Genomic DNA, 26595 nt, shown 5'->3' on the forward strand with positions numbered 1-26595 from the left:
GGGTATGAGGGCAGAAAGGGTGGGGGTCATTGGGTGGAAGCCTTGGTGCCTTCTCTTGAGGCTAAGGGGAAGGCTGACCCAGCTCCCCATTATTCCCTACGCCCAGCTCTGCAGCTCATGCGCTATTTTCCCTCCAATGATAATAATAATCGCTACCATCAATTGAGCTCCGAGGTGCCAAGTGCAGCATCCCGCTCTATATGCGTGGTTTCCTCTAATGCTCACAACCACCCCAGGAGGCAGCTACTATTATTAGCCCCATCCTACAAAGGAGGAAACCAAGGCTCAGAAAGGTTAGGTAACTTGCCCAAGGCCACCCAGCCAATAAGTGAGAGAAATGAGTCTCAAATCCAAGGCTGCCTGACACCCAATTACTTGTCACCAAGACACTCTGATGCCTCCATGCACGCTGGCTGGCCCCTGCCCAAGCTAAGAGCTGGTCGGGGAAGTATGAGAGGAGCGGGCTGGGCAAATATTTGATCAGCCATCATCATTACTGCCGAGGCCAACCAGCAGTGATTTTCCCTGGCAGTGCCCCCAGGGTGGGCTCTGGCCACAGTTTCTCCCACTGCACGGGGGCCTGGGGCTCCCTTTTGTCACTTACATGGCATAAATGCTACTATCCAATTTCATCCTTCAAATATTTAACTGGCCCCAAGACTCTGTGAGGTGCTGCCCTCAGCTCTTTTGAAGCTCACGTGGTGTTTGCCTGCAGCCAGGCAGAAGGCCATTAAAGCCATTGCTCCCCCTGAGCACAGCTGCCCAGAAGCTAATGACCCTCTGCATGTGCTCAGGCCCGACTCTGGCCAGGCTGATCAGCTGTGTCTGCCCCTCCCACCCCCACCCCCGCCCCACCACTCCAGGTACAAAATGGTCATCGAAGCCTGCTCCCTGCAGCCGGACATCGACATCCTGCCCCATGGAGACCAGACTCAGATTGGGGAACGGGTTAGTAGCAGCCTCTATGGGGTTTTTTCAAAGCGGGGGCCCTCAATCTCCCCTGACCCCCAGCATGCCCGGAGATCATTCTCAGGGAGAGCAGGTGACTGGAAAATAAGAGAGGGTAAAGGTGGAAGAGCATCCTGCAGTGAAGTCAAAATGATCCCGAGCCCTGGGCGGCTGGCTATCCTCGACAGGTTTGCAACTCACGCCTCCCTGGGCTGGAGATGACTTGGCATCTCCTTCATTCATGCCCCGCATATATACTAAGGCCCACGTGATACTGCGGTAGGCCCGGGGTTATCTCCTTCAGGTACCCTGGCCAGGTGGGGCCCCTCCTCCATAAGCTTAGGCAAATAGGATGCTCCCACGACTGTCCTCCTCATGTATGATTTAAATCCCTACTTTCTGTGTCTTAGTTGTCACCAGTCAGATGGTCCCTAGCACCTACATGATGAATCTTCAAAGACGTGGGGATCCTGCTCCCCACTTCTGAATGCATTTAGTAAACGTGTACAAGTTCCTCCTCTCTTCAAGATGAGGAGGGGGCAAAGAGGTGGATAGAGCCAGGCCTCCATCTCAGAGAGCTCACAGTCAAGTAAGGGCCAGGACAGTCCTTGCTGAGGGGCTCTGAGAGCATGACCTTTCCTCTCCTTTGGTCACAGGGCATCAATCTATCTGGTGGTCAACGCCAGCGAATCAGTGTGGCCCGAGCCCTGTACCAGCACACCAACGTTGTCTTCTTGGTGAGTGGCATTAGCTGGTGTCCCCCTTGAGGCCCTCCCTGACTCACTGCCTGTACACACACACACACACACACACACACACACACACACCCCAACCTCCCTCTCAGGGAGTAAACCTCTCCTGCCAGAGATATTACCTAATCATTGGTGGGGAAACTGAGGCAAGGATAGTGCAAATGACCCACTGTGGACTTCACACTGAACTCTGCAGTAGCCATAAGGGGAGATGCGTAGGAGTTACAGGCCACCTCCCTGCTGGACAGCCCCAAGCTATCAACACTTAGCCCCACTATAATTCGTGGAATGTCTGCTGCCACCGCCCATCCCATGCCCAGAGCAGACATTGCTAATTGATCACAGCAGTGGTAATAGAAATTCAGCATTATCAATGAAAGCAATTCTGTGAAACCCCACATTAAGTTTCTGTGGGAAAATTAACTTGGCTTCAGAATCCTTCTCAACACAGCACTCCAGATAACCTTTAGCAGTCAAACATGAGATCACATTATTAGCTCTCCCTGCCATAGTTCAGGCCAAGTTCTGTGTTAGGTGCTTTGGTTGACACTGAAGAATTCTGAGAGCCAATCCTCGGCCTCAGAGATGTAGAGTCTAGCTAGAGAGACAGAGCCACAGCCCAGCTGAAAGCCAAACTGTGTGGCACGGTCTATGAGGAGCCTTGCCCAAGGAGACAATGGGGAGAGCTAGAATAATCAGGGAGAGCTTCCTGAAGGAGGACCTTGAAAAGTGAGTCAGTTAAACCGAAGGAAAGAGGAAGGCCATTTGGGTAGGAAGTCAGAAGAAGGAACCTCAGGTCTCTGAACCTGGTTATATTCTTCCCCCACCCCTGGCGCCCAATACACATAAATGCTCCCCACTAAACACACTTCAAAATGTAAAGGTTCATCGTCTTTGTTACCATCTGACATAGCACTTTACAAAGTATTAGCTTATTCATGGTCTTGTATGAGCTTTAAACAACCTTGTTAGAAGTAAAGTGGTTATGGGGCGCCTGGGTGGCTCAGTTGGTTAAGCGACTGCCTTCGGCTCAGGTCATGAGCCTGGAGTCCCGGGATGGAGTCCCGCATCGGGCTCCCTGGTCAGCGGGGGGTCTGCTTCTCCCTCTGACCCTCCCCCTGCTCGTGCTCTCTCTCTCTATCTCATTCTCTCTCTCAAATAAATAAATAAATAATCTTTAAAAAAAAAAAAAGAAGTAAAGTGGTTATTTTCGTTTATTTCAGCAAAGTTGTATTAAGCTCCTACTCTACCTGGCTTGGGCGCAAGGGGTGTCAGTTCCTGGGAATCTCACAGGAGTGGACAAATAACCATCACAACTGGAATTGAGAGGAGGGAAGGCTAGGCATGGAAGTCAAGAGAGGACACATAGAGCACTGAAGGATGAGTGGATGTTCACCAGGCAGACAAAAGGCAAAATGGCACTTTGGGCAGAGGGAAAAGCATAGGTAAAAACCTTGGAGTGGCAAGTTCTCTAGAAAGCTGGAGTTACAGGGAGCTTGGACAGGAAAGAGAAGTGAGACCAGACAGACTGGGCAGGTAATGGAGGGCCTAGCTTACCATGCTAAGGAATTCGGACTTCATAGGCAATGGGGAGCTATTGAAGGTTCAGGAGTCAGGAAATGCCTGTGATTAAATCTGTTTGAGAGCAATCACTGATAACAGCTGCATTTTAAGATGAGGCGTCTAAAGCCCAGAGAGGTTAAATACATTGTCCAAGGCCATACAGCTAACTAGTGTCAGTCCCTGGACCAGAGCTGGTATAACTCTGATGGTTTTTATTCTCACTGTTACCCCCTCCCCCCACCCTTGCCCCCACCTTCTCTCCTCTGCCCAGGATGACCCCTTCTCAGCTCTGGATGTCCATCTGAGTGACCACCTGATGCAGGCCGGGATCCTTGAGCTGCTCCAGGATGACAAGAGGACAGTGGTCCTAGTGACCCACAAGCTCCAGTACCTGCCACATGCAGATTGGGTGAGGGGCCACAGGAGGTGAAGCTTTGGAGGGCTGAGTGGGAGAGGCAGCAGGAGGGGTGGGAGAGGCAAAGGAGTCAGTGTCTCAGTAGCAATTGCTGAGGGCAGAGGAGATCCACACTGACAGGCTTCATGCAGGCTGGGTAGCTCAGGCAGATCCTGCACAGGCCAGGGGTTCGGTATCACGATAAAGCTGCACACGTTCCCATCCTCACCTGGGGCCCCTGTGCGTACACGCAAGCCTGGCACCAAGAAGTCTCAGAAAGAAGCAGACACTCAATTCCTACCTTCTGTTTATGGCCCAGTTTGATGACTCATCCCCCTGGCCTTGGGGCTGCCTATTTGGATGGGAGAGCCATCTTCCCACCCTCTAACCCACCGAGGGTCCGATGCATTTAAGTCAAGATCAGCTGGAAAACATGGCAACAAACAATACAAGTAGTAATGGAAACTTCAATATTATCAATAGAATGCAATTTTGTGAAACCCCACATTAACCAAATTTCTGTACTCCTCAATATGTAGACAACAGCTACTTTTCAATTAATTGGAAAGCATTTAATCTTTAAGATGGAAATCATGTGACTTTTAAAATCTGGGCCTTGCCAGACTCCTATATAAATTTGTCCCTGAAAATTGAGCTTCAGGCCTGTGCTAAATGGGCCTAAGTCTTCCTTCTACATGTGGTAAAATCCTCCTTCTACTATGAAAAAAGAAAAAAATCCGTATTTTTTAAAGAAACTTACAACAGGGGCAGAAGGTCTGCGACTGAGTTTCCATGGTGACCTTGGCAGGGCAGTTCGGGACAATCGTTAGTCTTAAGAGGGCAGACAAAGGCATGACTGGTTCCTTGGGATGTCAGAGAGCAAGACCCCCAGGCATCCCTCCCTACACCCCATCACGGGCTGGACGGGGATGAAGGAGCAGGGGAGGGTCTCTGAATTAATGACAAGAGTCTATGAGTGGGAAACATTGAGTGTTTCAAATAAAATCAGTTTTATTGATTTCAGAGAGGCATGGCCACGCCACACACACACTTAGACCAATAGGTACTTTGTTAACCACTGGTGGAACCTATCAGACCTGTGGTCAGGGGAGCTGGAAGTAGCGTGCAATTAGCTGTTGAGTGTGTGAAAACAGCTGCCCCTGCTGGGATCCTAGCAAGGAATCAGACCGCTTGGCCAGGATCCACCAATTTGCTCTGCAAACCCTCTTAGTAACCCTGGGGCAACCCCTGAGAATTACCCCCCAAAAGTACCGACCTCTAGATCCTGGGAGTGTGTCGGTAAGGACTGCAGTGGGGAGGCCAGCGGCCAGTTGTGGTGGGGAAGAGGATGTGTGCCAGTCCATCTCAGAGCCCTTGCCGAGGTGGGGGTATGACCACCACACCCCCTTCCCGTTCAGCCCCGGGGCTGGGTCTGTTTCTGCCTTTCCAGATCATCGCCATGAAGGATGGCACCATCCAGAGGGAGGGTACACTCAAGGATTTCCAGAGGTCTGAGTGCCAGCTCTTTGAGCACTGGAAGACCCTCATGAACCGGCAGGACCAAGAGCTGGAGAAGGTGAGTATGTCCTAAGGGCCAGGCAGCCACCCTCTGAGGAGAAGTTTCTGTTAGAATCCTGAACACACAAAGGCCTTCCTGCCCTCCTTGCCCTAGGAAACCCCTCAAAGGACAGATGTGGGAGCTTAGCATGAACTTCCTCCTTCCAGAGGAGGGCCGGCACTTGTGCCAGGTACTCAGGGCAGACTCAGGTGGACACCTTCCCCTTATCCTGAAATAGTCAGAATCCATTTAGTTATAAAGCTTCAGAGAATCAACTCAAACTGGTGAAGCAGAAAAGGGGAGAGGTAAGGACTTTTTGGCTCATGAAAGTAAAAAGGATCAGCTTCAGGTAGACCTGGATCCAGGTAGTTAAACACTGTCATCAGGAACCTGTTTCTCTCCCTCATTGGCTCTGCTTCCCTCAGACCGGCCTCATTCTTGTGGTGGTGGAGAGAGCTTGATCAGCAGCCTCGAGCTTACATTCTCCCAGCTCAACACCTCTACCAGCAAGAGAGTATCTCTGTCACAACAGTTCAGCAGAAATCCCCAGGTTAACTCTCCTTTGTCCACTTTGGTCCTGTGCCCACCCTGAATAAATCACTGTGGAATGTGAGATTGGCCAGCCCTGGATCTCGTGCCCACCCCCGGAGCCAAGGAGAATGATCAGCCCACCTGAGTCACAGAGACTAAGAATAGGGGAGAGATGGTCTCCCACAGGAATGTTCGGGGTATCGTTAGCCGATAAATGGGGAGAAGTAAATTCTGGCATGACAAACTTGTGTCCATCTGGACTCTCCCCCAGGTGGGGGCACCCTGGAAACCTGACACCAGTCATTGCCAGGGGTGGCTGCCCTTCACCCTCCCTTCTTCCCTCTGCACACTCTGAGGACAGTGGCCGGGGTCCATCTGTCTTTCAGGAGACTGTCATGGAGAGAAAAGCCACAGAGCCATCTCAGGGCCTGCCCCGGGCCATGTCCTCAAGAGACGGCCTCCTGCAGGATGAGGAAGAGGAGGAAGGTACAGACTGTGGGACTAACAGTGAGATCATGGCCTGAGGTCTGGCGGACCATGGGGAGACAAAGTTTCGGGGTGCTGGGGGTGCTGAGATAGTGTGACTTTCATTAAATCCCTTGCCCTCTGTGTGCCTCGGTTTTCCCATCTGTAAGTGGGGATAACATGCCCCCCGGTTCACCCTCAGAGGGACGGTGAATGGGAAGCCACGGGTGGGTTCTTGCGGCCTGCAGAGGAGGCAGCTGAGAGCGAGGAGGAGGACAACCTGTCTTCAGTGCTGCACCAGCGGGCCAAGATCCCATGGCGAGCCTGCACCAAGTATTTGTCATCCGCCGGCATCTTGCTCCTGTCACTGCTCGTCTTCTCCCAGCTGCTCAAGCACATGGTCTTGGTGGCCATTGACTACTGGCTGGCCAAGTGGACTGACAGCGCCCTGACCCCGAGCCCCGCGGCCAGGAACTGCTCACTCAGCCAGGTGTGGCCGACCACCCCAGGCAGGGGCCAGGGGGAGGGTGGGGGGAGAGGGCTGAGCCCCGGACACCCCCAGGACCCCGCATCATTCTCTGCCCGGCCCAGGAGTGCACCCTCGACCAGACTGTCTATGCCATGGTATTCACGGTGCTCTGCAGCCTGGGCATCGTGTTGTGCCTTGTCACGTCCGTCACGGTAGAGTGGACGGGGCTGAAGGTGGCCAAAAGTTTGCACTGCAGCCTGCTGAACCGGATCATCCTGGCTCCCATGAGGTACCCCTCTCCCCCGGCCATGCTGGGGCTGTGGACAAGTTGCTGTTCTCTGGGCCTCAGTTCTGCCACCTGTAAAATGGAGATATGCAATCTCTGTCACAGGCTGAGGTGGCAGGGGTGGGGGGCGGGGGTGGGGGTGGGCGGGGCGTGGCTCAAGGAGGCAGTGTGTGTAAAAATGTCTTCCTCAGGGCAGAAGGCAGAGGGAAACCAGCATTTACTCAGCCACACATGGTGCTAGGCATTTTATATGGTTCGCTCATCTAATTGTCACACAGCCCTTCAAAGTGAGTGTCCGCAGGCTCTGTGTAGATGTAAGTTTCCCTTCCTCAGGCAGGTAATGTCTGCCCGTCTCCACTCTGCCCCTCCTCCCTCAGCCAGCCTGCAGGTTCTGACACAGGGCACACGGGGACATGTTTTAATCTCCTGGAAGGGGATGGATAAAAATCCCAAAGGCCACTTGGTGTGAAACAGATCTAAGGTGGTCACTGCCCAGTCGACTGGCTGACTCAGTTTTAAAGCACGACGGGCAAACAGGTGGTCTGGCCCCTTGTCAATGCCAGGCCTCACCATCTGACTACACTTTTTACTTTTCAGCCTCATGAGCTCTCTGTGGCCCACAGACATGACCTCAACATTTACTTACCCTCTATTTGTCCCCGGTCTGAGCTTCCAAAACCCTCTGGTTAGGGTTGGGCCGGTTCTGGTTCAGAGCCAGAGTGATGACACCCCAAGTAGCCTCGCAGGGTCAGCCAGCTGACAACCCATCCCCAGGGCCCTGTTCGCCCTGGAGAAGACTCGATGTCCCTGGAGTGAGCTGCTGAGTGAGTCAGGCAGATCAAACAGCTGAGGAAGGTGGTGGTGGTCATACATGGGCTTGAGAGCCAGAGAGGTTAGTGAGGGGCCAGCACCCCTTTGGGCAGCTGCAGGAATTCTCAGGGACACAGGCCAGATAGCTACAGACTTGCAAAGGCAACCACCCCTAGGCAGCCAGACCCAGAGATGACCCCAAAGACACTAAAATGAAAGAACTACCCTCATTCAATAAACAGGAAGGAAATCAATAAATGGATGAGTAACTGTTCTGGTTGCCTCTTAGGTTTTTTGAGACCACGCCCCTTGGAAGCATCCTGAATAGATTTTCAGCTGACTGTAACACCATCGACCAGGTACACAGGACTGTGACCCATTTCCCCAGTTCAGAGAGAGGCCAGACCCCCACGCTTTTCCTCTCTGGTGCTGGCTTCCCCAGATTTGGTGCTCAGAGCCCCGTGGGACGAACCCAGTGGGCCCCAATCTGATTACAATGCTGCCTCAGGGCCTGGGGCTGCCCCTGTGAAACTGTCATGATAAGACTGAGGGAAACCACATCCCTTTGGCTTCCATCCAATACCCCCTGGCTCACTCCAGTAAGGTTCCAGCATAGTCTGAACCAAGGTGGCTGATTTTGTGGAGAACATTCCTTTCAATTCAGCTTGTGTTCTCGGTTTACCATCGTACTAGATGGTGAGGAAGCAAAGTCCTGATTCCCGCTCTCAGGGAGCCTACAGTGTAGCTGGAGAGACATGTGCCTGTAAGAATGTGAGAGAGCAAAACATGGCAGCAGGTAACACACTGAAGATAAACACCAAAACTCACCTCCCTCTCTCACCCTCCCCTCCGTCAGCACATCCCATCCACGCTGGAGTGCTTGAGCCGCTCCACCCTGCTCTGCGTCTCAGCCCTGGCTGTCATCTCCTATGTCACGCCTGTGTTCCTCGTGGCCCTCTTTCCCCTGGCCGTGGTCTGCTACTTCATCCAGAAGTACTTCCGGGTGGCGTCCAGGTGATGGCAGCCTTTGCCAGCCTCAGGGGGCGGGGGGATGCTTTGCAATGGGCAGCTGGGTACTCTTACTAGAGTAATCATCAAAAACTAGTAGAGTCCTATTGCCCCTGAAAAGGAAAATAGAAATAAAGGAAGGGGAGATATTCATCTTCCACCACCCTGATGTAACCATCTGTCAGCACACACACACACACACACACACACACACACACCCTGCCGTTAATATCAGAACTATTTCCTTAGGAGATAGAGTCAGGAGTAGAATTGCTAGGTCGGGGTGTATACGTACCTTTATGCCCTTCATTCATTTTGCCAAAATGCTTCTCAGGAGGGTTGCTTCTCAGGAGGAGTCCAGTGACCAGGCTGATTGCTGATGCACGAAATCAAGGGCCCCTGATGGCAGGGGTGTTATGGCAACCCTACGTCCCAGCCCACGGGGACCAGAGTGTGCCTGGGAGCCTCGACTTGAGGGAGCCTTTCACAGTGATCACATTTGCCCTCGGGAGCCTTCGAGTCACACAGGCTTCTTTCCTACTCAAAATTTTCTAAGAACGTTCTCTAGAAGTTCTTTCTGGGAGTGATTCTGTTAAACTCATAGGTCCAAAAAATTGTCAGGAAAATTTGAAAGAATCTCTAGACCAGTGTTTTTCAAACCGCCAATTGCAACCTGTCAGTGGGTCATGAAATCAATATCATAGATCACAGCCAGCATTTTTATCAAATGAAATTGAACAGAACATATCAGACTGTATGCACATAGTAACAGTAAGTTTTGCTTCATGAAACCTTTGTTTGGGGTGTGTGGGGGGGTGTGTGTGTGCGCGTGTGCACTGATTTGTAGTATAAAATGCATTTCTTACTGCAGGTTATAATCAAAAGGTTAAATACCTTTCCCAAGTGCACATAGTTGATTAGTAACTGGAGTTAAAATGCTGATTATCAATAAAAACAATTAAATTTAGATACATTTTGACCACGATTACCTTGCCCGTGAGGACCAAGGTTCGTATGCAGGATGGTGTAGAATCCCCTGGCACCCAGAAGGAGCATGTTAGTGTTCACAAATCACTGTGACTTTTTAAACACTGTACAAGCTGTTTTACAAATTTCATTTCTTCTGCCAGAGAAACCACCCTGTTCCGCTGGCATCCTCTCTGCCCCGGGGACAGTCTGTCCGGGAACGCTGCCTCCCGCAGCCCAGCCTGACCTCCCTGGCACTGATGTGCTTGTCAGGGTGCAGCTGTGGGGGACAGGGGCAATCCTGTTGCCATGGAAACCTCTGGCCTGTCCCCCTCAAGGAGCTCTGTAGATACTGGCCCTTGATGTGCCTGAACCTATTGTGGTTACCGGGGAGGGGACTGAAAGCTTTGCGTGAGGTCTTTCTGCTCCTTTCGCTAGCTGTCGCAAGGTTCAGGTTGTTCCCCGTGAGAGAGAACGACCGTACGTGCCCCGCCTTACCACACTCGTGAGGTAGACGGTGCCCGGGGTTACAGGGCCTGCCCTGGCGTGCTGTTTATGCATTTTGTTGGGGTGGTACCACTGGCTTCCCTCTCTACAGGGGAGACACTGAGACCTGGACAGGTGAAGCCATTTGCGCACACGGTGGTTGTGGGGGGAGCTAGGATTCAGACCCGAGCCGAGCCCTGCGCCTGCCCTCTTGACCATTCTACTCTGCTCCCCTGCACAGGGACCTGCAGCAGCTGGATGACACCACCCAGCTCCCCCTGCTCTCCCACTTTGCTGAAACTGTGGAAGGTCTCACCACCATCCGGGCCTTCAGGTACCAGATTTACCCCAAGGTGCGGGTGGGTGGGAGTGGGGCCAGGGCCACAGGTCATGTGGTTCGGTTGTCAGGGCTTGGCTTAGGAAGGCCCAGGACACCTGTCTCCCAACCACTCCTCAGGCCCCGAAGCCTTGATGATGTCCCCCAGAGGGGTCAGGTCCGGTGGGCTCCACTGTATGAACCAGAGAGGAAAATCTCAGCCCTGCAGCCAAGTCCAGAGCCTCTGTGAACTAAGGCGGGACATGAAAAGAAACAAAGCTGGGAAGTATATGCTCACATATCAATGCTAGAAAGGCTTTTCCAGCATGTGGGCCAACCCCGAGGCCATCTTTTATGGAGAATCTCCAGTGACTCGAACACTATGCTAAGTAATTTACATGTCATCTCATTCATTCTGCACTGCAATCCAAGGCAGTTAGCATGATTATTCCCATTTCCCAAATAAAGAAACTGAGGCTCAGAGACATTATATAACCCCTCTGGGTAAGGCCGTCTGAAACCTAGACTTGAACCTGCCCATTCATTCAGTAAACATGTACTGAGCTAAAACCCAAGCCAGGCACTAAAAAGACAGAGATGAGTCAGATGAGCCCCGATCCTGGAGGCATTTACAGTCCAGGCTTTGAGCAGGCCAGCGCAAAACCATGTGACAGGTACTCTGAAAGAAAGGGGAATGCAGCCTGTGGGGACATAGAAGGGAGGCAGTCACCGAAGACTTCACAGAGGACATGTTGTCGGAGCCAGCATCAAAGGGTAAATAAAAGTTCACCAAGCTGGAGGATTTCCCCGCAAAACTTCAGTGTCTCTGCTTTCCACCCTCAATCATGATGTTGGGCTAGACGGGAGCATCTCAGGCTGCCTGGGAAGTAGAGGGGCCATTGCTCCCTGCCCCAGTCTCTGTCTGATGTATTAGAACATTTCTCCTCCAGCCAAACAGGCCAGAGACCCCTGCCTCAGATAGTTGGACTCTGGTCTCTAAGCCTTACCCAGAGAGTGATTCCAGGTTATTTTTAGGATGGCACAGCTGTGTGACAGTAACCACGCGACACCAAGTCCCATGTCCAGGAGTAACCCCAGGGCGCCAGGACCAGCCAAGAGGATTCAGGGAGGCTTGCGTCTCCTCCCTCCAAGCCCCAAAGCTCTAGGAGAGGTGCCCAGGCCCCCTGGTGCAGCACTGTGGCCCCATTCACTCCCTGGGCCATCTGCACCAGTGAAACGTCCTCTTAGGGGTCTAGTCTGAGGAAAGCAAAGCAACGCTGAGCTCTGCCCTGGCCTTGGCTCCGCTCCCTGGACAGCCCTGCGCTGTCTTCCGCACAGAAGCCCCTTGGAACCTGGTGTGATGCTAAGGTCTCCTCTGAGCCCCCTTCCTGTCTCAAGCCTGCACTTCCCCAGGTCCTTTGACTTCGAGGGCCCTCCACACTGCCGGGCCTGGCCCCTACTCAGTCTTAGTACTGTTCCTCTTACACATGCTGTCCTGGCGGCCTTCGGGCTGGGCCTGGGGCAGAGAGATTGTGACTTTCTGCCGGGGGGCTGGACCTGCTCAGTAGGATCTGAGTGGATGCCGCATCCTGCAAGCAACCTCACACCCAGCCTGGGGTCAGTCAGAGGAGCCGCTGCCCAGCGAGGCCTCCCAAGCCCTACGCTGACACAGGGGGGACCGCGACATGTGGATGAAGGACTTTCCAGTCCTCCCCGGATGTGGTTAATTCATTGGCTCTTGCCTAGCAGCCTGCCCTGTTGGGAGCTGACTAGCATTTACTGATTGTGCGCTCACACCCGCCAGGCCCCGTACTCAGTGCTGTGTGTGTGTGTATTACTGCATTCAATGCTCACGAGAGCCCCAGGACGTAGATTCGAGCAGCCACGTTCAACAGATAAGGCTGAATCACCAACCTGAGGTCACACACAAGGTCGGAGCCAGGGCTAGGCTTGGAACCCAGGCCTTGGGACCTTCTGGTTTCTCTAGGAGGCCCTGCCTTTTCCCAGAAAAGTTTCAAGAGTACCCCAGCCCCAGACTCAGTGTTGGGCTCAGAGGCTGTTTCAGCCCAGGTGGGAACGATTAGTGTCCCCATTTTACTAATGAGGAAACTGAGTCTTGGGCCTGACACACAGCCAGTGAAGGAAGAAGGCTCAGAATCCAGTGTGGGTCTGCAAGGCCCCAGAAGCCACACCTCCCACACACACCCTCATGCACACCCAGCCCTCAGGCTCGCCCGTCACACACAGTCACACCCTTCAGACCTGGGGCTACACACTCGCCTCAGCCACCGTGCTGTGCAATCGTACTCTCTCTCACACCTCCGAGACTCACTCTGCTCTCCTCAGACGCATGGGTCAGGCACAGCCCCTCCGCCCAGAAATAATCAAAGCAGAACAAACACCTTCCAAGAGTCAAAAGCAAAGGCGCAGTAAGACTCATCTTGAGCCCTCTGAGTCCCCAGTTGTTTCCCTGAGACCAATGCTAAGACGGCTTCGGCTTCCATTTGTTCCTTCGCTCATCGTGAAACAAGTGCTCCGCCCCCTCCTCTGGGCCTGGCCAAGCCAGCCTGGTGTGAGGGGGTGCCCAGGGAGAGTGATGCCAGGAGCCCCAGCCCAGGAGAAAAAGCAGGTCCATTCGAAGTAACGCAAGGAGAACATGATGAGGGCACAAGCGAAGGAAAGAAGCCTCCAGGGTCAGGGAAGCTTCCATTTGTTCATTCAGCAAGTATTTATTGACATTGCCAGGGGCTAGGGATGCCCTGATGAACAAAACAGCCATGGGCTCCATTCTCATAGAGTTTACAGTCTCGTGAGGGAGATAAGCAGCTAGAGAAATGAACATAAGAACAAAGGTTATAAAACAAACAGGCTGCAGAGATGGGGAACCATAGGCCAGGAAAGGCCACCCTGAGGAGGTGTCATTTGAGGTAAAGCCTGAAGGCTGAGGGGAGTCAGCCTTGTGAAGAGCGGAAGAAAAAGCATTCCAGGCAGAGGGGACAGCATGTACAAAGGCCCTGGGGTGGGAAAGACCTTGGTATTGTCACAAAACTGAAAAAGGGCAAGTAACAAATGACTTTATTGTAACCCTCCAGGTATGAGGCTAGGTTCCAGCAGAAGCTCCTCGAATACACAGACTCCAACAACATTGCCTCCCTCTTCCTCACGGCTGCCAACAGATGGCTAGAAGTCCGCATGGCAAGTGCCACCCACCCCCCACCCCGGGCCCTGAGACAGGGGCTTCTGATAGGGGTATGGAGCCAGAGCAAGGGTCAAACATGGGCCAGAGGGTGGGAAGAGAGGATGGAATAGCAGCCCGTGTGTGCACACAGGGCGGGAGCTGAGCCCTCCTCTCCCCCCAGCCCTGGTGGCCCTCCCTGGGTCTGACCCGAGCCTGCTCTTCCCCATCCCTGCCCAGGGGTTTGTGCACCTGAGGTGCGCACCAGTAGCCGGAAGAGCTGTGTGTTTCACTGTGACGAGTGTGTGTCTGAAGTGGGCCACATGACCCGCGTGGGCCAGCTGGTGAGGCACGTTCAGGCCTGTGCAGACGGCTGGGGTTGGGGCAGAAGCTGTGTGCACACGTTGTCTCCCGGGACTCCGGCCTTCAAGGCCTCCTGCGTGTCTGATGATGTGTAGGTGTGTTGGCTGGGCTGGGGTAGAGTGTCTGCTGAGCTGAAGGGAGTGAGGTGGGTTGGGGGGGCCCTGTGGTTTCGACCCCGGAGGGCCCACACGGGCTCACCTCCCTCCACAGGAGTACATCGGTGCCTGTGTGGTCCTCATCGCGGCCGTGACCTCCATCTCCAACTCCCTGCACAGGGAGCTCTCTGCTGGCCTGGTGGGCCTGGGCCTTACCTATGCCCTAATGGTGAGTGACAGCAGACTGGGGCAGGGGAGGGCTCAGATACCAGCCCTCGGGGAATCTCGGAGACACCCTCCAGGCCCTACCCCAAGCTACTATGAGTCTGATTCGGGAGGGACCATGTGGGTAGGGGGGCTAACCCAGGGCCGGGGCCCCAGACAGGTGGTGGGTAAGGATCCACGTTCATTGTAACCCTCCCATGCCTCCAGGGAGGACCCCCCTGAATAGCAGCAGAAGACACTGAGGGCCCCTGGCCCCTCAGCTGTAAGAAGAGCCCTCCTGGTGGCCGGGGTTGGACCAAGTGCTCACTGACTCCCCGCAGGTCTCCAACTACCTCAACTGGATGGTGAGGAACCTGGCGGACATGGAGATCCAGCTGGGGGCTGTGAAGCGCATCCATGGGCTCCTGAAAACCGAAGCGGAGAGCTACGAGGGGCTGCTGGGTGAGAGGCCCGGCCGAGGGGCACGTCGGGGGGAGGGGGGCCCTCCTGGATTCCAGCGGTGCCTGTATCTGCTGGCTGAGCCCCGGTCTGGCCCCCAGCACCCTCGCTCATCCCGAAGAACTGGCCAGACCAAGGGAAGATCCAGATCCAGAACCTAAGTGTGCGCTATGACAGCTCTCTGAAGCCAGTGCTGAAGCATGTCAATGCTCTCATCTCCCCAGGACAGAAGGTCAGTGGGCGGCAGGGCAGAGGGCTGGCCCGTGGCGCAGAGTCAGCTCACGGCCCCCCGGGGCCTTCCAGGGCTCCCAACTAGTCAGACCCCCCCCAGGTGCTGGCCCTGGGCTCCTCACACTGACGAGGCTCAGCCCACCTCTCCCCCACTCTGGCACTCTGACCCAACTGTCTGATGGATTCCCTCCTCGCGCCCCCTCTGCTCTGACACTGCCCCCCCTTCTGTCTCTTAGCCTCTGTCTCTCTGTCTGTGGCTGTCCGTCTCATTCTCTCTGACCTTCAGATGTACCTCTGCCCTGCCTCTGGCCCTCCCATCTGTCCCTACCTCTCCCGTCCTTCTGTGTCACCATCTCTGTCTTTGTACTGGTCCCTTATTGTCCTTTCTGTTGGTACCCATGGGCCGGGAAGCAATGGGGTCAGAGGTGACCCCAGTGTAAGGTGGGGCACACAGATACGTCGCTGCAGACCGCACGGAGCCGCCCCCCGGCCCTCCTCCCACACCCACGCACATACACGGCGCACCAGGGCCCCAACTCCCCTGCAGCCACATACCAGGCACGGCAAGACCTACACCCAGGCCCAGGAGGTGCACATCTACGCCCTGTACTTGCTTATGGGTCCCTGTGGGAGGCCCCCCTGAACCCAGGAAGCAAGCCCAAAGCCGGGGCCCAGCCCTGGCCAAATAGAAGCTGGTCAGAAAGGCAGGACAAGAGATGCTGTGCCCTCCAGTGCCTGCATAGCCCAGAGCTAGCACCAGAAGCTTCCCCAGGTACTCAGTACCTGCTCCTCTCTCCAGATTGGGATCTGTGGCCGCACAGGCAGTGGGAAGTCCTCCTTCTCGCTCGCCTTCTTCCGCATGGTGGACATGTTCGAAGGTGAGTGGTGTGACAGGCGCCCCCCGTGTACCCACAGCCACCAGATGGGACCTCAGTCCCGGTGTATGGTCAGATGTCATAGGAGGCCCAGCAATCACTGCCTCCCCCTGCATCCTCGATGGGACCCACGTTCCCAGGCTGAACCTGTCCCCGGCACCACCAGCTCCCCCCCTCCCTGGTGCCCCACCCGTGCCCCTGTCTCCGCACAGGGCACATCATCATTGACGGCATTGACATCGCCAAACTGCCCCTGCATACCCTGCGCTCACGCCTCTCCATCATCCTGCAGGACCCCGTCCTCTTCAGCGGCACCATCCGGTGAGCCCCACCGCTCCCGCGGGGGCCCCCTCCCTGTCCCAGGCCCGGCGCCTTGCAGCTGGGGCATGAGGAGGGGAGGGGTGGGCGAGGCCCGGAGTGCTCTGCTGGGTACCCCTCCCGGGGCAGGCAGCCCTGCTCAGGCTCTGGGCACTATGGGCCGGCCTGGAGCCTCACACTTCCAGCCTCGCGCCTTTCTCTCCCCCGTGGGGCCCTGTGAGGTAGCCTCAGCAGCTCTGCCGGGGGGCAGCTTCCCCCCACCCGCTCACCAGCTGGCTGCCCCCTCGGCCAGCCAGGCCCCCGCGGCAACCAGTTCTCTCTCACCGCTCCGTTCCCCAGCCTCGCCCTTGGCCAGTCCCCGGGGACGAGCCAGCACCCGGCTTCCCTCCCTGAGACGACTTTCTGTGGCACCCTCCAGATTTAACCTGGACCCGGAGAAGAAGTGCTCGGACAGCACGCTGTGGGAGGCGCTGGAGATCGCCCAGCTGAAGCTGGTGGTGAAGGCGCTGCCGGGCGGCCTGGGTAACTCCCGCGGGAGCCGCGGGCCGGGCCAGAGGACGTCTGGAAGGGCTAGGCGGGAAAACGCACACCCGGCTCTGAGGTCTGCCCTGGCTTTAGCCTAGGGTCTGGCAGGACCCCAGAGACCATTCCGGGTCCCCTTTTACCTTACGGGAGCTCAGAGAGGTCACGTGAGTTGTCCCAGGCCACACGACTGGTCAATTCAGGCCAGCTCCAGCCCCGCCCCCAGGGACCCAGGGGGAGGGGGGACAGCGGGAGTCGCTGTGGGAGTCCATCATCCCACCACAGTGCATTCGGCCCTGCCCACCCCGGCCACCGGCCCGCCCAGCTCTGCCCCAAGGAAGGAGACGACAGACGGGTCAGGCCTCCGGGGTGCAGGGAAGACTCTGCCCCCCAGCCCAGAGGGCTGCAGAGCCTTGGTGTGTTTGCTACAGCCCCTGGGGCAGTGGGGGCCGGCCAAGCCTTAGCTTCAGAGACTCGCCCCACCAGTGCCCACACACACCTCAAGCACCTACGTACTCAGTGCACACGCCCCCCTCCCGGAGCCTCCCGGAGCCTCCCGGGGCCTCCCGGGGCCAGGGCAGCACACCCCTGCAGAGGGTGCTCCTCTCTGTAATTCATGCAGGTGGCACCTGCGTCGTGGGGCGAGGTGCAGCAGCCCTGCACACCCCCGGCCTCATGACCCACGCCTGCATATTCGGCCCTGTACATACATTTCCTAACACCCCCTAAGCCCTGCTATCTACTAAACTCCCAAAGCCAGACTACCTCAGCCCTGTTCCTCCTCCCCGGGACTGTTTTCAGATGCCATCATCACGGAAGGCGGGGAGAATTTCAGTCAGGGCCAGAGGCAACTGTTCTGTCTGGCTCGGGCCTTCGTGAGGAAGACCAGCATCTTCATCATGGACGAAGCCACGGCCTCCATCGACATGGCCACGGTCGGTCCGGAGCACAGCCGTGGGGTGGGGTCTTGGAGAGGGTTGTCATGGGGTCTTGGGGTGAAATTTGCACAAAGTGGTCCCGAAGCTCGAGTTGTCTTTAACATCAAGGGCCATTTGTGGCAGAAAAGGCAAAGGACTGGAGGGACCCTGACTCGAGCTAGTTTCAGGGCATGTTTGTAGCTCACAAACACACAAGCTGCACACAGACCCAGAGGGACTTCACACTCATCACCCGCCACACAGCCCAGCCAGACCCACTCACAGCACACACACGTGCATAGAGCTGAGCCCCCAGCACGCTGAGCCCCGCCCCTGAATGCTAGAACTTGGTTGGTCCTATGGGGACAAGGACCAGACAGACGGAGGGAGGGGTGGGCTAGGATTGGGGTCACTTGGGAGCTGGACCGCAGACCTGGGCCCCACATCCCCAAAGCCAGGCCAGACCCCATCCACTAGGCAGAAGAGCCAACCACTGCTGCTCCCACCCGGCAGGAAAACATCCTCCAGAAGGTGGTGATGACAGCCTTCGCAGACCGCACCGTGGTCACCATCGCGGTAAGGGGCCCCTTGCTGGGGTGCGGGGCAACACCCAGAGAGAGGGCAGCCAGCAGACTTACCCGGGCCTGGTAAACAGGAGAGGCCCCTGGAGCAATGATGCAGAGTCTGGAGGGCTTGCGGGGAACCTGGACCGCAGGACATGGGGTGTGGGCGGACTTACACCTGCTCTTCCCTCAGATCCCTCTCTCTCCAGGTTCCAAGGCCCACCCCTGTCCTAAGGCCCCCGGGAGCTAGGCTAGGATACCTTCTCTATAGGAAGCGGGGGTTGGGCTGTGAGTCTTGAAGCCCAGAGGTGAGGGCAGAGCCGAGACTTGGTAAGGGGAGAGGGTGTCATTAGCGGACAGAGCGCTTGGGGTCACAGCCACCCCAGGAAAGGGCAGTGGCCACAGAGATGGGACATTCCATCCACATGCCTCCTCCCCCAAACTGCAGAAGAGACACCCTCAGCTGCCTCTCCCTCCCCCCCACCACCCTGATCAAACCCCGCCCCCCCACCCCACCCAGCACCGTGTGCACACCATCCTGAGTGCAGACCTGGTGATTGTCCTGAAACGTGGCGCCATCCTTGAGTTCGACAAGCCAGAGAAGCTGCTCAGCCAGAAGGACAGTGTCTTCGCCTCCTTTGTCCGTGCGGACAAGTGACCAGCTGGAGCCCAAGGGCTCCTGGGCCCGTGCCCCAGCCTGCCCCCACCTCCCGCCCGGGCTTTCTAACTGTAAATCACTTGTAAATAAAGAGATTGGTTGTTTCCTACCGGAGGCCTCTCGGGTTTGGTGTGCAGGGACTGGGGTGGCCTGTGGAGCATTGGGCAGACCTGAGGCTGTGTGAGTTTGGCCAGAAGTGTGTTTCCTTATCTGTGAAGTGAGGTTGGTATTAGTCTGCTCAGGCGGCTATAACAAAATAGTGGACTAGGAGACTTAAACAGAAACGTTTTCTGACAGATCTGGAGGCTGGAAGTCCAAGATCAAGGTGCATAGGTTTGGTTTCTCCTTAAAGACCTAATTACCTCTTCACAGGCCCTATCTCCAAATACTGTCACACTGGGGGGCTTCAACATGGGAATTTAGGGCTTTAACAAATGGATTTGGGGAAGGGGACACAATTCAGTCCATAACAAGGGCTATCGCATTTTTGTGATTACCTCATTAGACAAAGTAGTCCCCTTCCTTCTCACTTTATTTCCTGGATTAGTACCACTTCCATGACAAATGACAGGAACCCAACTCAAAGGGCCTTACACAAAAACTGGAATTCATTGCCGTATGTGACGGAGAAGCCCAGGAGGTGTACTGCTTCAAGCATGGCTGGATGTGTTTCCACTTCTGGGTTCTGTCTTCCTACCCTCCCTGATGACAAATGGCCACTAGCCCCTCCAGCTTATACACTAGCTCTCTGAAAAAGAGATGATTCTTCCCAATAGTCCCAGCAAAAGTCTTGGGGGCAAATCTCAATGGACCAGGTTAGGTCATACCCCTACCTCTACCCAATCACTGTGGTCAGAGGGCTGGGCTACACTGACTGGCTAGGCCCGGATCACATGTCCCCATCTGTGTCCCCTAAGGAGAGGCATTCAGAATGCGAGAAGGGTGGTCCTTCAGAGGGAAGCACAGTGCATATACCACAAGTCAGCCAGGTGGTGGCTGGAGATGCTGAGGCCCAGACACTGGGGAGACCCAAACAACAGATATCTTCAGATTCTATCAGCATCAGGAAACAGGAGTGCACACCTCCCCCAGCCCAGAAACGGCAGGTGTTGATTTACATATCATGTTTGTATCATTTTCACATTGACTTCAGCACTGTCTATCCCAGCTCTGGGGTGCAGACCCAGGTGTCTTGGGCCTGTGTTTCTCTTGGTTGCAACGGGATGAGAACAATGTAAGGAAAACCCACCAGTCACTGGAGAGAGGCCCAACACAGACCTGTTGGATATTCCAAGAGCCAGAGGGGATGAGGAAGTACGAGCTCTGTAAGGCCTGGCAGGCTGCCTGGGGGAGGCAAGATGTGAGGTGGGCATGAGAGGGATGGGAATTGGACAGGCAGAGTTAGAGAAAATGGCCCATGGAGCAGGGGGTGGGGGCATAAGATCATAGGGCCTTAAATGCCAAGACAAGGAGTCTGGGATAAGTTTATGAACAAAAGAGAAGTGGAGAAGGTTTCTGAGTGAGAAAGGAACCTGACAAATGTAGTATTTGGGGGAGATGAGTATGAGGAAGTAAGGATGGAGCAGGGCAGGAGGCTGAGCTCTTTGAGTAAGGGGCTCACCCTTCTAGAAAGGGTGGAGCAGGTAATAGCTGAGGCCTCAGGGCCACGCTGTGAGGCAGGGCCTTGCCTTTCCAGCTCTAAGATGCCTCCAGGGGCAGCCCTCTCCACTGAGGGGCCTCCCAAGAGCAGAGCTTGGGAAGGGAGAAGATTCCTAACCCCATCCCCACCTTGTGCCCACCACACCCCATGGGATTGAAGGGAGGTACCAGGGGCAGGGCAAGGTCCAGACTGAAGTCTTGCAGGGATGCCCGAGGCCATTCTGGCCCAAACCCCTCTATAGTATCCCTGATGGTCTGCCAACGTGGACTTGGATACTCCAAAAATATGGGTCATCTCTGGTTATTAGAACTGACTCTTACCTATGTGAAATCACAACCTGCCTCTGTTCCACTCAGTGTCTGTACTGGTTCTATACTTTGGGCCACATAAAACTATTAGTCCATCCTCCTTGGACCCCTGGGATTTCTGCAATAGTGCCCAAACTCCCTAGAGGGCTCTCTAAGGCTCCTTTACTGGTGGCTGAACAGATGTAGTTGCCTCACAGCTTTCTTGTGTAACCCTGTCTCCTTGAGCTCCCCTTCTCTGATCATCCTGTTCTCCCCTCCCCACTCTAGGCACTGCATCTCTGTTAATATAGCCCAAGCTTACTTACCCTGAGTAGCATTGTTGACTCTGCCTGCAGGTGAGTATGAGACAGAAAGGAAAACTCAATATGAAAATCACAGTCTGCCCCACTGCGGCCCATATCCCCACTGTTCCCATTTGGGGCCCTGCCTCAAGCCCCCACTCCAACAAATGAACACACATGGGTCAGGGCTACAAAAAGATCTGAGCCCCAGAGAGGGGGTGAGACCATTACTGTCCCAACACCAGAGACCTAGCAGTCTTTCTCTCCCCGCTGAGAACTGGGGGTCCCCAAGCCACAGGGCAACCCTAAGCTGATGCCTGTAGGAGAAGCATCACTCATGTTCAGGTCAAGAGCTTGAGTCCCCCAGTTCCCAAGCCAACCCTACCTAATACAGTCCCTCAGACCCAAGTGCCTCCCATGATCTAAGGTAAAAAAGACCAGGCTGCAGGTGTAAGGAGGTATAAAGCAAGTGTGCGTAGTTCAAACTCTCTTTAAAATACAGGGGTGTGATTGTGGGATGATTAAGAGGATGCAACCACCCGGGCTTCTGGGCTGGTGTGAAACAATGTTCCTACACCTACTAGTAAGGTCCATTGTTTTCTGGGGAGGGAGTCCGTGGCTTTCATCAAATTCTCAAAGGATCTACGGTGCAGAAAAGATTAAGAGCGCCCCCAAAGAGAAGAAACAGTCAGCTGAGGAATCCTCAAGCCACCTAACCTCTTGCAGTCACCAGTTTGGTGACGCAGCTCCTCAGAGCCTCCTCTCGCTGGGAACCGGCAAAGCCCAACGCTGCAAGAGAGGTGCGTGCTGGCCCCGCTGAGAACGGGAAAATTGGAGGAGGAAAGTCAAGGCAACAGGGGCCGCAGTCCTACGACTGAAAGGGTGGGTCGTGGCTCCCCTCACTGTCCCCGCCTGGGCAGGAGGAACCTCTTTTGGTCCGTCTGATTGGGCAGACCCCCAAGTCCATACTGAATCTGGAACAGGAAGGCGGCGCGTGGGGCGGGTGTGACTGACGAGGGGCGGAGCTTGAGCCCGTGCCCGCCCCGCCTCCAGCTCAGGAATAGGTCGGGCTCCCCCTGGCGGCTCCGGGCCTCCACTCCATTCCTCCAGCGCCCCCGCCCTCAATCTTCTGCCCCCCATCTAGCACAGGTCCGTCTCCGCGGACCAACGGACAGAAGGACGGACGGACGGACGAGAGGACGATCCGCTGGGACGCCCGGGCAGCAGCAGGGGCGGGGAAGAGACGGCTGCGGCTTGAGGAGCAGGAGCAGGTGCCGCGGCGCGGGCGGGCGGGGCAGGACAGAGCGGAGCGCCTGGCGGGGGCGCGGCGCCGGCTTGCGTGGACCGGCTGGGAGCCGAGAGGCCGCGACTGTCAGGGAGCAAGACCCCTTGCGCTGGGGGCGAGGGTATCTGGAGCAGAGTCGGGCGGAGTGGTGACTCTGGAGGGCGCAGGATTCCAAGGAGACAGAAAGGACAAGAGCTGGAGGGGGATCCGATCAGCCGCGGGGGCGCTACGGGGGGTGGGGTAGAAAAGGGGGCATACCTGGAGGCGAGACTGGGGGTCGTCAGAAGATGAAGCTGGAGCTTGGAAGGGGCCCGGGAGCAGAAGTGAGTGAGGCGGGAGAAACGGTGGGGGTTGCGCGAGGTCTGGTGAGTTGGTAAGATCCCGAGGTGTTAAGTTCCAAGGTAGAGGAGGCGGGTTGAGAAGGAAACCTAGGTGGGGAGAAGGAGTCCCTGCGGGAGTCCCTGCGGGAGCCCGACCTATTCCTGAGTCAGCGGTGGAAGAGAGTTGAGCTGAGATCGCCGGCAAGGCGGGGAACAGGCCAGGTAGGAGGCTCACTAGGCAGTGGGCAGGTGGGCTGAGGTTCGTGAGGCAGGCTTAAAGAAGCAGAGGCCAGGTGGAGGTGACGATGAGTCTGGTTGGGGGGGCATCTCAGAAGTGAGGCCAGCACAGACTGAGGGCGGTCCCAGAGTGGAAGGGCTCCCCGGGGAGGAAACCCCACAGTGAGGCGCAAGGCTTGGTCAGGGGGGCGCCCCCCATGGGGGAAGCTTCTCCCTGGTGGTTGCTGGAGCCATGCTGTCCCGAAAAGGCATCATCCCTGAGGAGTACGTGCTGACACGGCTAGCAGAGGACCCCGCGGAGCCCCGGTACCGAGCCCGAGAGCGGCGGGCTCGCTTCGTGTCCAAGAACGGCAATTGCAACGTAGCCCACAAGAACATCCGGGAGCAGGGCCGATTCCTGCAGGACGTATTCACCACGCTGGTGGACCTCAAGTGGCCACACACGCTGCTTATCTTTACGATGTCCTTCCTGTGTAGCTGGCTGCTCTTTGCCATGGTCTGGTGGCTCATTGCCTTCGCCCACGGTGACCTGGCCCCTGGCGAGGGCACCGCTGTGCCCTGTGTCACCAGCATCCACTCTTTTTCATCTGCCTTCCTTTTCTCCATTGAGGTCCAGGTGACCATTGGTTTTGGCGGGCGCATGGTGACCGAGGAGTGCCCGCTGGCCATCTTGATCCTCATCGTGCAGAACATCGTGGGGCTCATGATCAATGCCATCATGCTGGGCTGCATCTTCATGAAGACTGCCCAGGCCCATCGGCGGGCCGAGACCCTCATCTTCAGCAAGCATGCTGTCATTGCGGTGCGCCATGGCCGTCTCTGCTTCATGCTGCGTGTGGGTGACCTCCGCAAGAGCATGATCATCAGCGCCACCATCCGCATGCAGGTGGTACGCAAGACCACCAGCCCCGAGGGCGAGGTGGTGCCCCTCCACCAGGTGGACATCCCCATGGAGAACGGTGTGGGTGGCAACAGCATCTTCCTGGTGGCTCCTCTCATCATCTACCACGTCATTGATGCCAACAGTCCACTCTACGACCTGGCGCCCAGTGACCTGCATCACCATCAAGACCTCGAGATCATTGTCATTCTGGAAGGCGTGGTGGAAACCACAGGCATCACCACACAGGCCCGCACCTCCTACTTGGCCGACGAGATCCTCTGGGGCCAGCGCTTTGTACCCATTGTGGCCGAGGAGGATGGCCGCTACTCCGTGGACTACTCCAAATTTGGCAACACCATCAAAGTGCCCACGCCACTCTGCACGGCCCGCCAGCTTGACGAGGACCGCAGCCTGCTGGACGCCCTGACCCTCGCCTCGGCCCGTGGCCCCCTGCGTAAGCGCAGTGTGGCTGTGGCCAAGACCAAACCCAAGTTTAGCATCTCTCCGAATTCCCTGTCCTGAGCCATGGTCCCTTGGGCCCCCACGTTGCTGGTGTGCCCAGGGGCAGTGTGGTGTGGTATGTAGAGTGGACATGGTGTGGGCCCCTTGGCCAGGCCAGGACCTGGTGTGAGGCTGGGCCCTCTTCAGCTCAGCCTCCCCTCCTGCTGTTAGCCCATGGTGTTACAAGACACTTGTCACTACTCTATTTCTGGCCTCAGCAGGAGCCTGTACGGGGTTATTTTTGTCTCTGCTCCTCCCAGCCCCAGCTCAGGACTGGCTCACCCCCCTCTCCCCTCCCCAGGCTGGGGAAGCTGTGGGAAGTGTTGGGCCCTAAAGTTGGGTCTCCCACCAGTTCTGCATCCCCATGATCAATTGACCACAAACTGGGCAGGTGGCTGGGGAAGAACAGTCCCCAGGTTTGCAAACTGCTGCTCTGTTTTGGTGGCCCCAAGAAATGACCAGCCACTCTTGGTCCCTGAAGAAGTGATGGCCTAATGGGTGGGCCCTGCCAGCTGGGGAAGGCAGTCAGTGAAGGAGCGTATTCCAGCTGGAGGGTTAGAGGTGTGGAACCGACACAGACAGGGACAGGCTGAGACTGGTAGGGCTCTCCTCCCTAGGGCAGACTCAGGCAAGGAGGAAGTGGTATGAGGACACGCAGCTATGCTGAGCCCTGGTCAGGCACAGGAACGAGGAGATGGGCCCCTGTGCCCCCGCCCTGTGCCCCGACACCAAGGCGTCTCTGGTGAGGGGCTGCTGTGCCTGCCTGCTCCCTTTCTGTCCCTGCCCCAGGAGGGGGGACGGGCTGGGGCAGACGGTGGCGTGCCAAGCAGACAGGGGCTGCGGAGAGGGGGTCCTGGGCCTACCACACAGATTGAACGCTGGCTCCCCACCAATGGCTCTCACTCAGTGTCTGTCCAGAGTGGGGCAGTGGAGGGTCATTGGGTCTCTAGAAAAGGAGATGTTGGAAAGCTCAGGATGGTGGGGGTGAGCAAGGCCCCTGATGCAAATAGGACCTTAGTCCTCACGGGCTTGACCTCAGGCGGGGCTCCTGGAGCAGTGCTGTGTGGCTGGGGAAGGAGGGGGCATACTGGCGGATGGGGAGGGAGGGGGCTGGCAGCTGCCCGCCCACATTCCAAAGGTGCCACAGATCCTAGCCGGGCGGCCAGGAAAAGGACCTGGGGCTGACCCTTATCACCCAGTTCAGAGAGACTTTTACCTTTTTGCCTCAGGTAGCCCAGCCCTGCCAGCCTGTCTGGCCATCTCAATTTTGGGGCACCTACCAGGTTTATAGCCTTGGGCCTGGCCTCCACTCCCCGGGGATCTGCTGGAAGGCTGGGGTGGTCGGGGGAGAGGTGGGGCCATCATACGCATTAGTGTACAGAGATATTGCAGGTTTGGTTCCAAACCACCGCAACAAAACAAATATCGCGATAAAGAGAGTCAAATGAATTTTTTTTTTGGTTTCCTACCGCACATAAAAGTTATGTTTACACTATACTGTAGTCTGTTAAGTGCGCAATAGCATTATGTCTAAAAAAACAATGTACATGCCTTAATTAAAAAATATTTTATTGCTTAAAAGTGCTAATCATCATCTGAGCTTTCAGTGAGTCGTAATCTTTTTGCTGGAGGGTCTTGTCTCGATGTTGACAGCTGCTGACTGGTCAGGGTGGTGGTTGCTGGAAGTTGGGGGGGCATGGCAATTTTTTTAAATTAGACAATGAAATTTACCACATCAATTGACTCTTCCTTTCACGAACAAGATTGTGACATCCCCAAGTCTGTGGTTCCTTGAGGTCGGGGACTGTATCTGATTCAGCATTGTGTCTGGCACTAAGTGCTAAGTGAATGAATGAATGATGAATAGCGTATAGGACACCAAGCCAGCATCACTGTTGCTGCTGGAGGCCGGCAGTGGGCTTTAGCTGGATCAGTGAGAGTTTGTCCTGGGCTACTCCAGAGGTAGGTTTGAAGAGCCAGGAAGCTGCTGTTGCTGGTTCAAGCTCTAAGCTGCCCCTTCCTGCACCCACACAGCCCCCCAACATTGACCAGTTTGTGGTTTAGAAGAAGAGGGATGAGAAGCTACTCAGAGTCAGCCCAGAGTTCTGGGGACAGTGCCTGGCTCCTGGGACTCAGCTTGGCTGTCCTTAAGACCAGGAGAGGGGGGGACGCCTGGGTGGCTCAGTCG

General features: G+C 56.0%; 2 protein-coding genes across 5 annotated transcripts in view; both read left to right on the forward strand.

Moving 5' to 3' along the window:
- Nucleotides 1–18932, forward strand: part of ABCC8 (ATP binding cassette subfamily C member 8) — a 73435-nt gene extending 54503 nt beyond the window's left edge. For all 4 annotated transcript variants that reach the window (XM_021685821.1, XM_021685823.1, XM_021685824.1 and 1 more), the window contains exons 20-39: nucleotides 864–948; nucleotides 1605–1685; nucleotides 3535–3672; nucleotides 5108–5233; nucleotides 6133–6232; nucleotides 6460–6701; nucleotides 6803–6969; nucleotides 8066–8135; nucleotides 8633–8790; nucleotides 10478–10570; nucleotides 13645–13747; nucleotides 14301–14414; nucleotides 14731–14851; nucleotides 14950–15080; nucleotides 15879–15957; nucleotides 16167–16275; nucleotides 16691–16794; nucleotides 17596–17729; nucleotides 18225–18287; nucleotides 18795–18932. In XM_021685821.1, coding sequence (XP_021541496.1) covers nucleotides 864–948; nucleotides 1605–1685; nucleotides 3535–3672; nucleotides 5108–5233; nucleotides 6133–6232; nucleotides 6460–6701; nucleotides 6803–6969; nucleotides 8066–8135; nucleotides 8633–8790; nucleotides 10478–10570; nucleotides 13645–13747; nucleotides 14301–14414; nucleotides 14731–14851; nucleotides 14950–15080; nucleotides 15879–15957; nucleotides 16167–16275; nucleotides 16691–16794; nucleotides 17596–17729; nucleotides 18225–18287; nucleotides 18795–18932 — 2356 coding nt within the window. The remainder of the gene's footprint in view (nucleotides 1–863; nucleotides 949–1604; nucleotides 1686–3534; nucleotides 3673–5107; nucleotides 5234–6132; nucleotides 6233–6459; nucleotides 6702–6802; nucleotides 6970–8065; nucleotides 8136–8632; nucleotides 8791–10477; nucleotides 10571–13644; nucleotides 13748–14300; nucleotides 14415–14730; nucleotides 14852–14949; nucleotides 15081–15878; nucleotides 15958–16166; nucleotides 16276–16690; nucleotides 16795–17595; nucleotides 17730–18224; nucleotides 18288–18794) is intronic.
- Nucleotides 18933–23255: 4323 nt separating this feature from the next.
- Nucleotides 23256–24428, forward strand: KCNJ11 (potassium inwardly rectifying channel subfamily J member 11). The gene has a single exon (XM_021685820.1). It carries the CDS (start codon nucleotides 23256–23258, stop codon nucleotides 24426–24428), a length of 1173 nt encoding a protein of 390 aa, XP_021541495.1.
- The last annotated feature ends 2167 nt before the right edge of the window (nucleotides 24429–26595 follow it).

Source organism: Neomonachus schauinslandi, chromosome 11 (genome assembly GCF_002201575.2).
Source record: "Neomonachus schauinslandi chromosome 11, ASM220157v2, whole genome shotgun sequence".
Classification (NCBI taxonomy): Eukaryota; Metazoa; Chordata; class Mammalia; order Carnivora; family Phocidae; genus Neomonachus; species Neomonachus schauinslandi.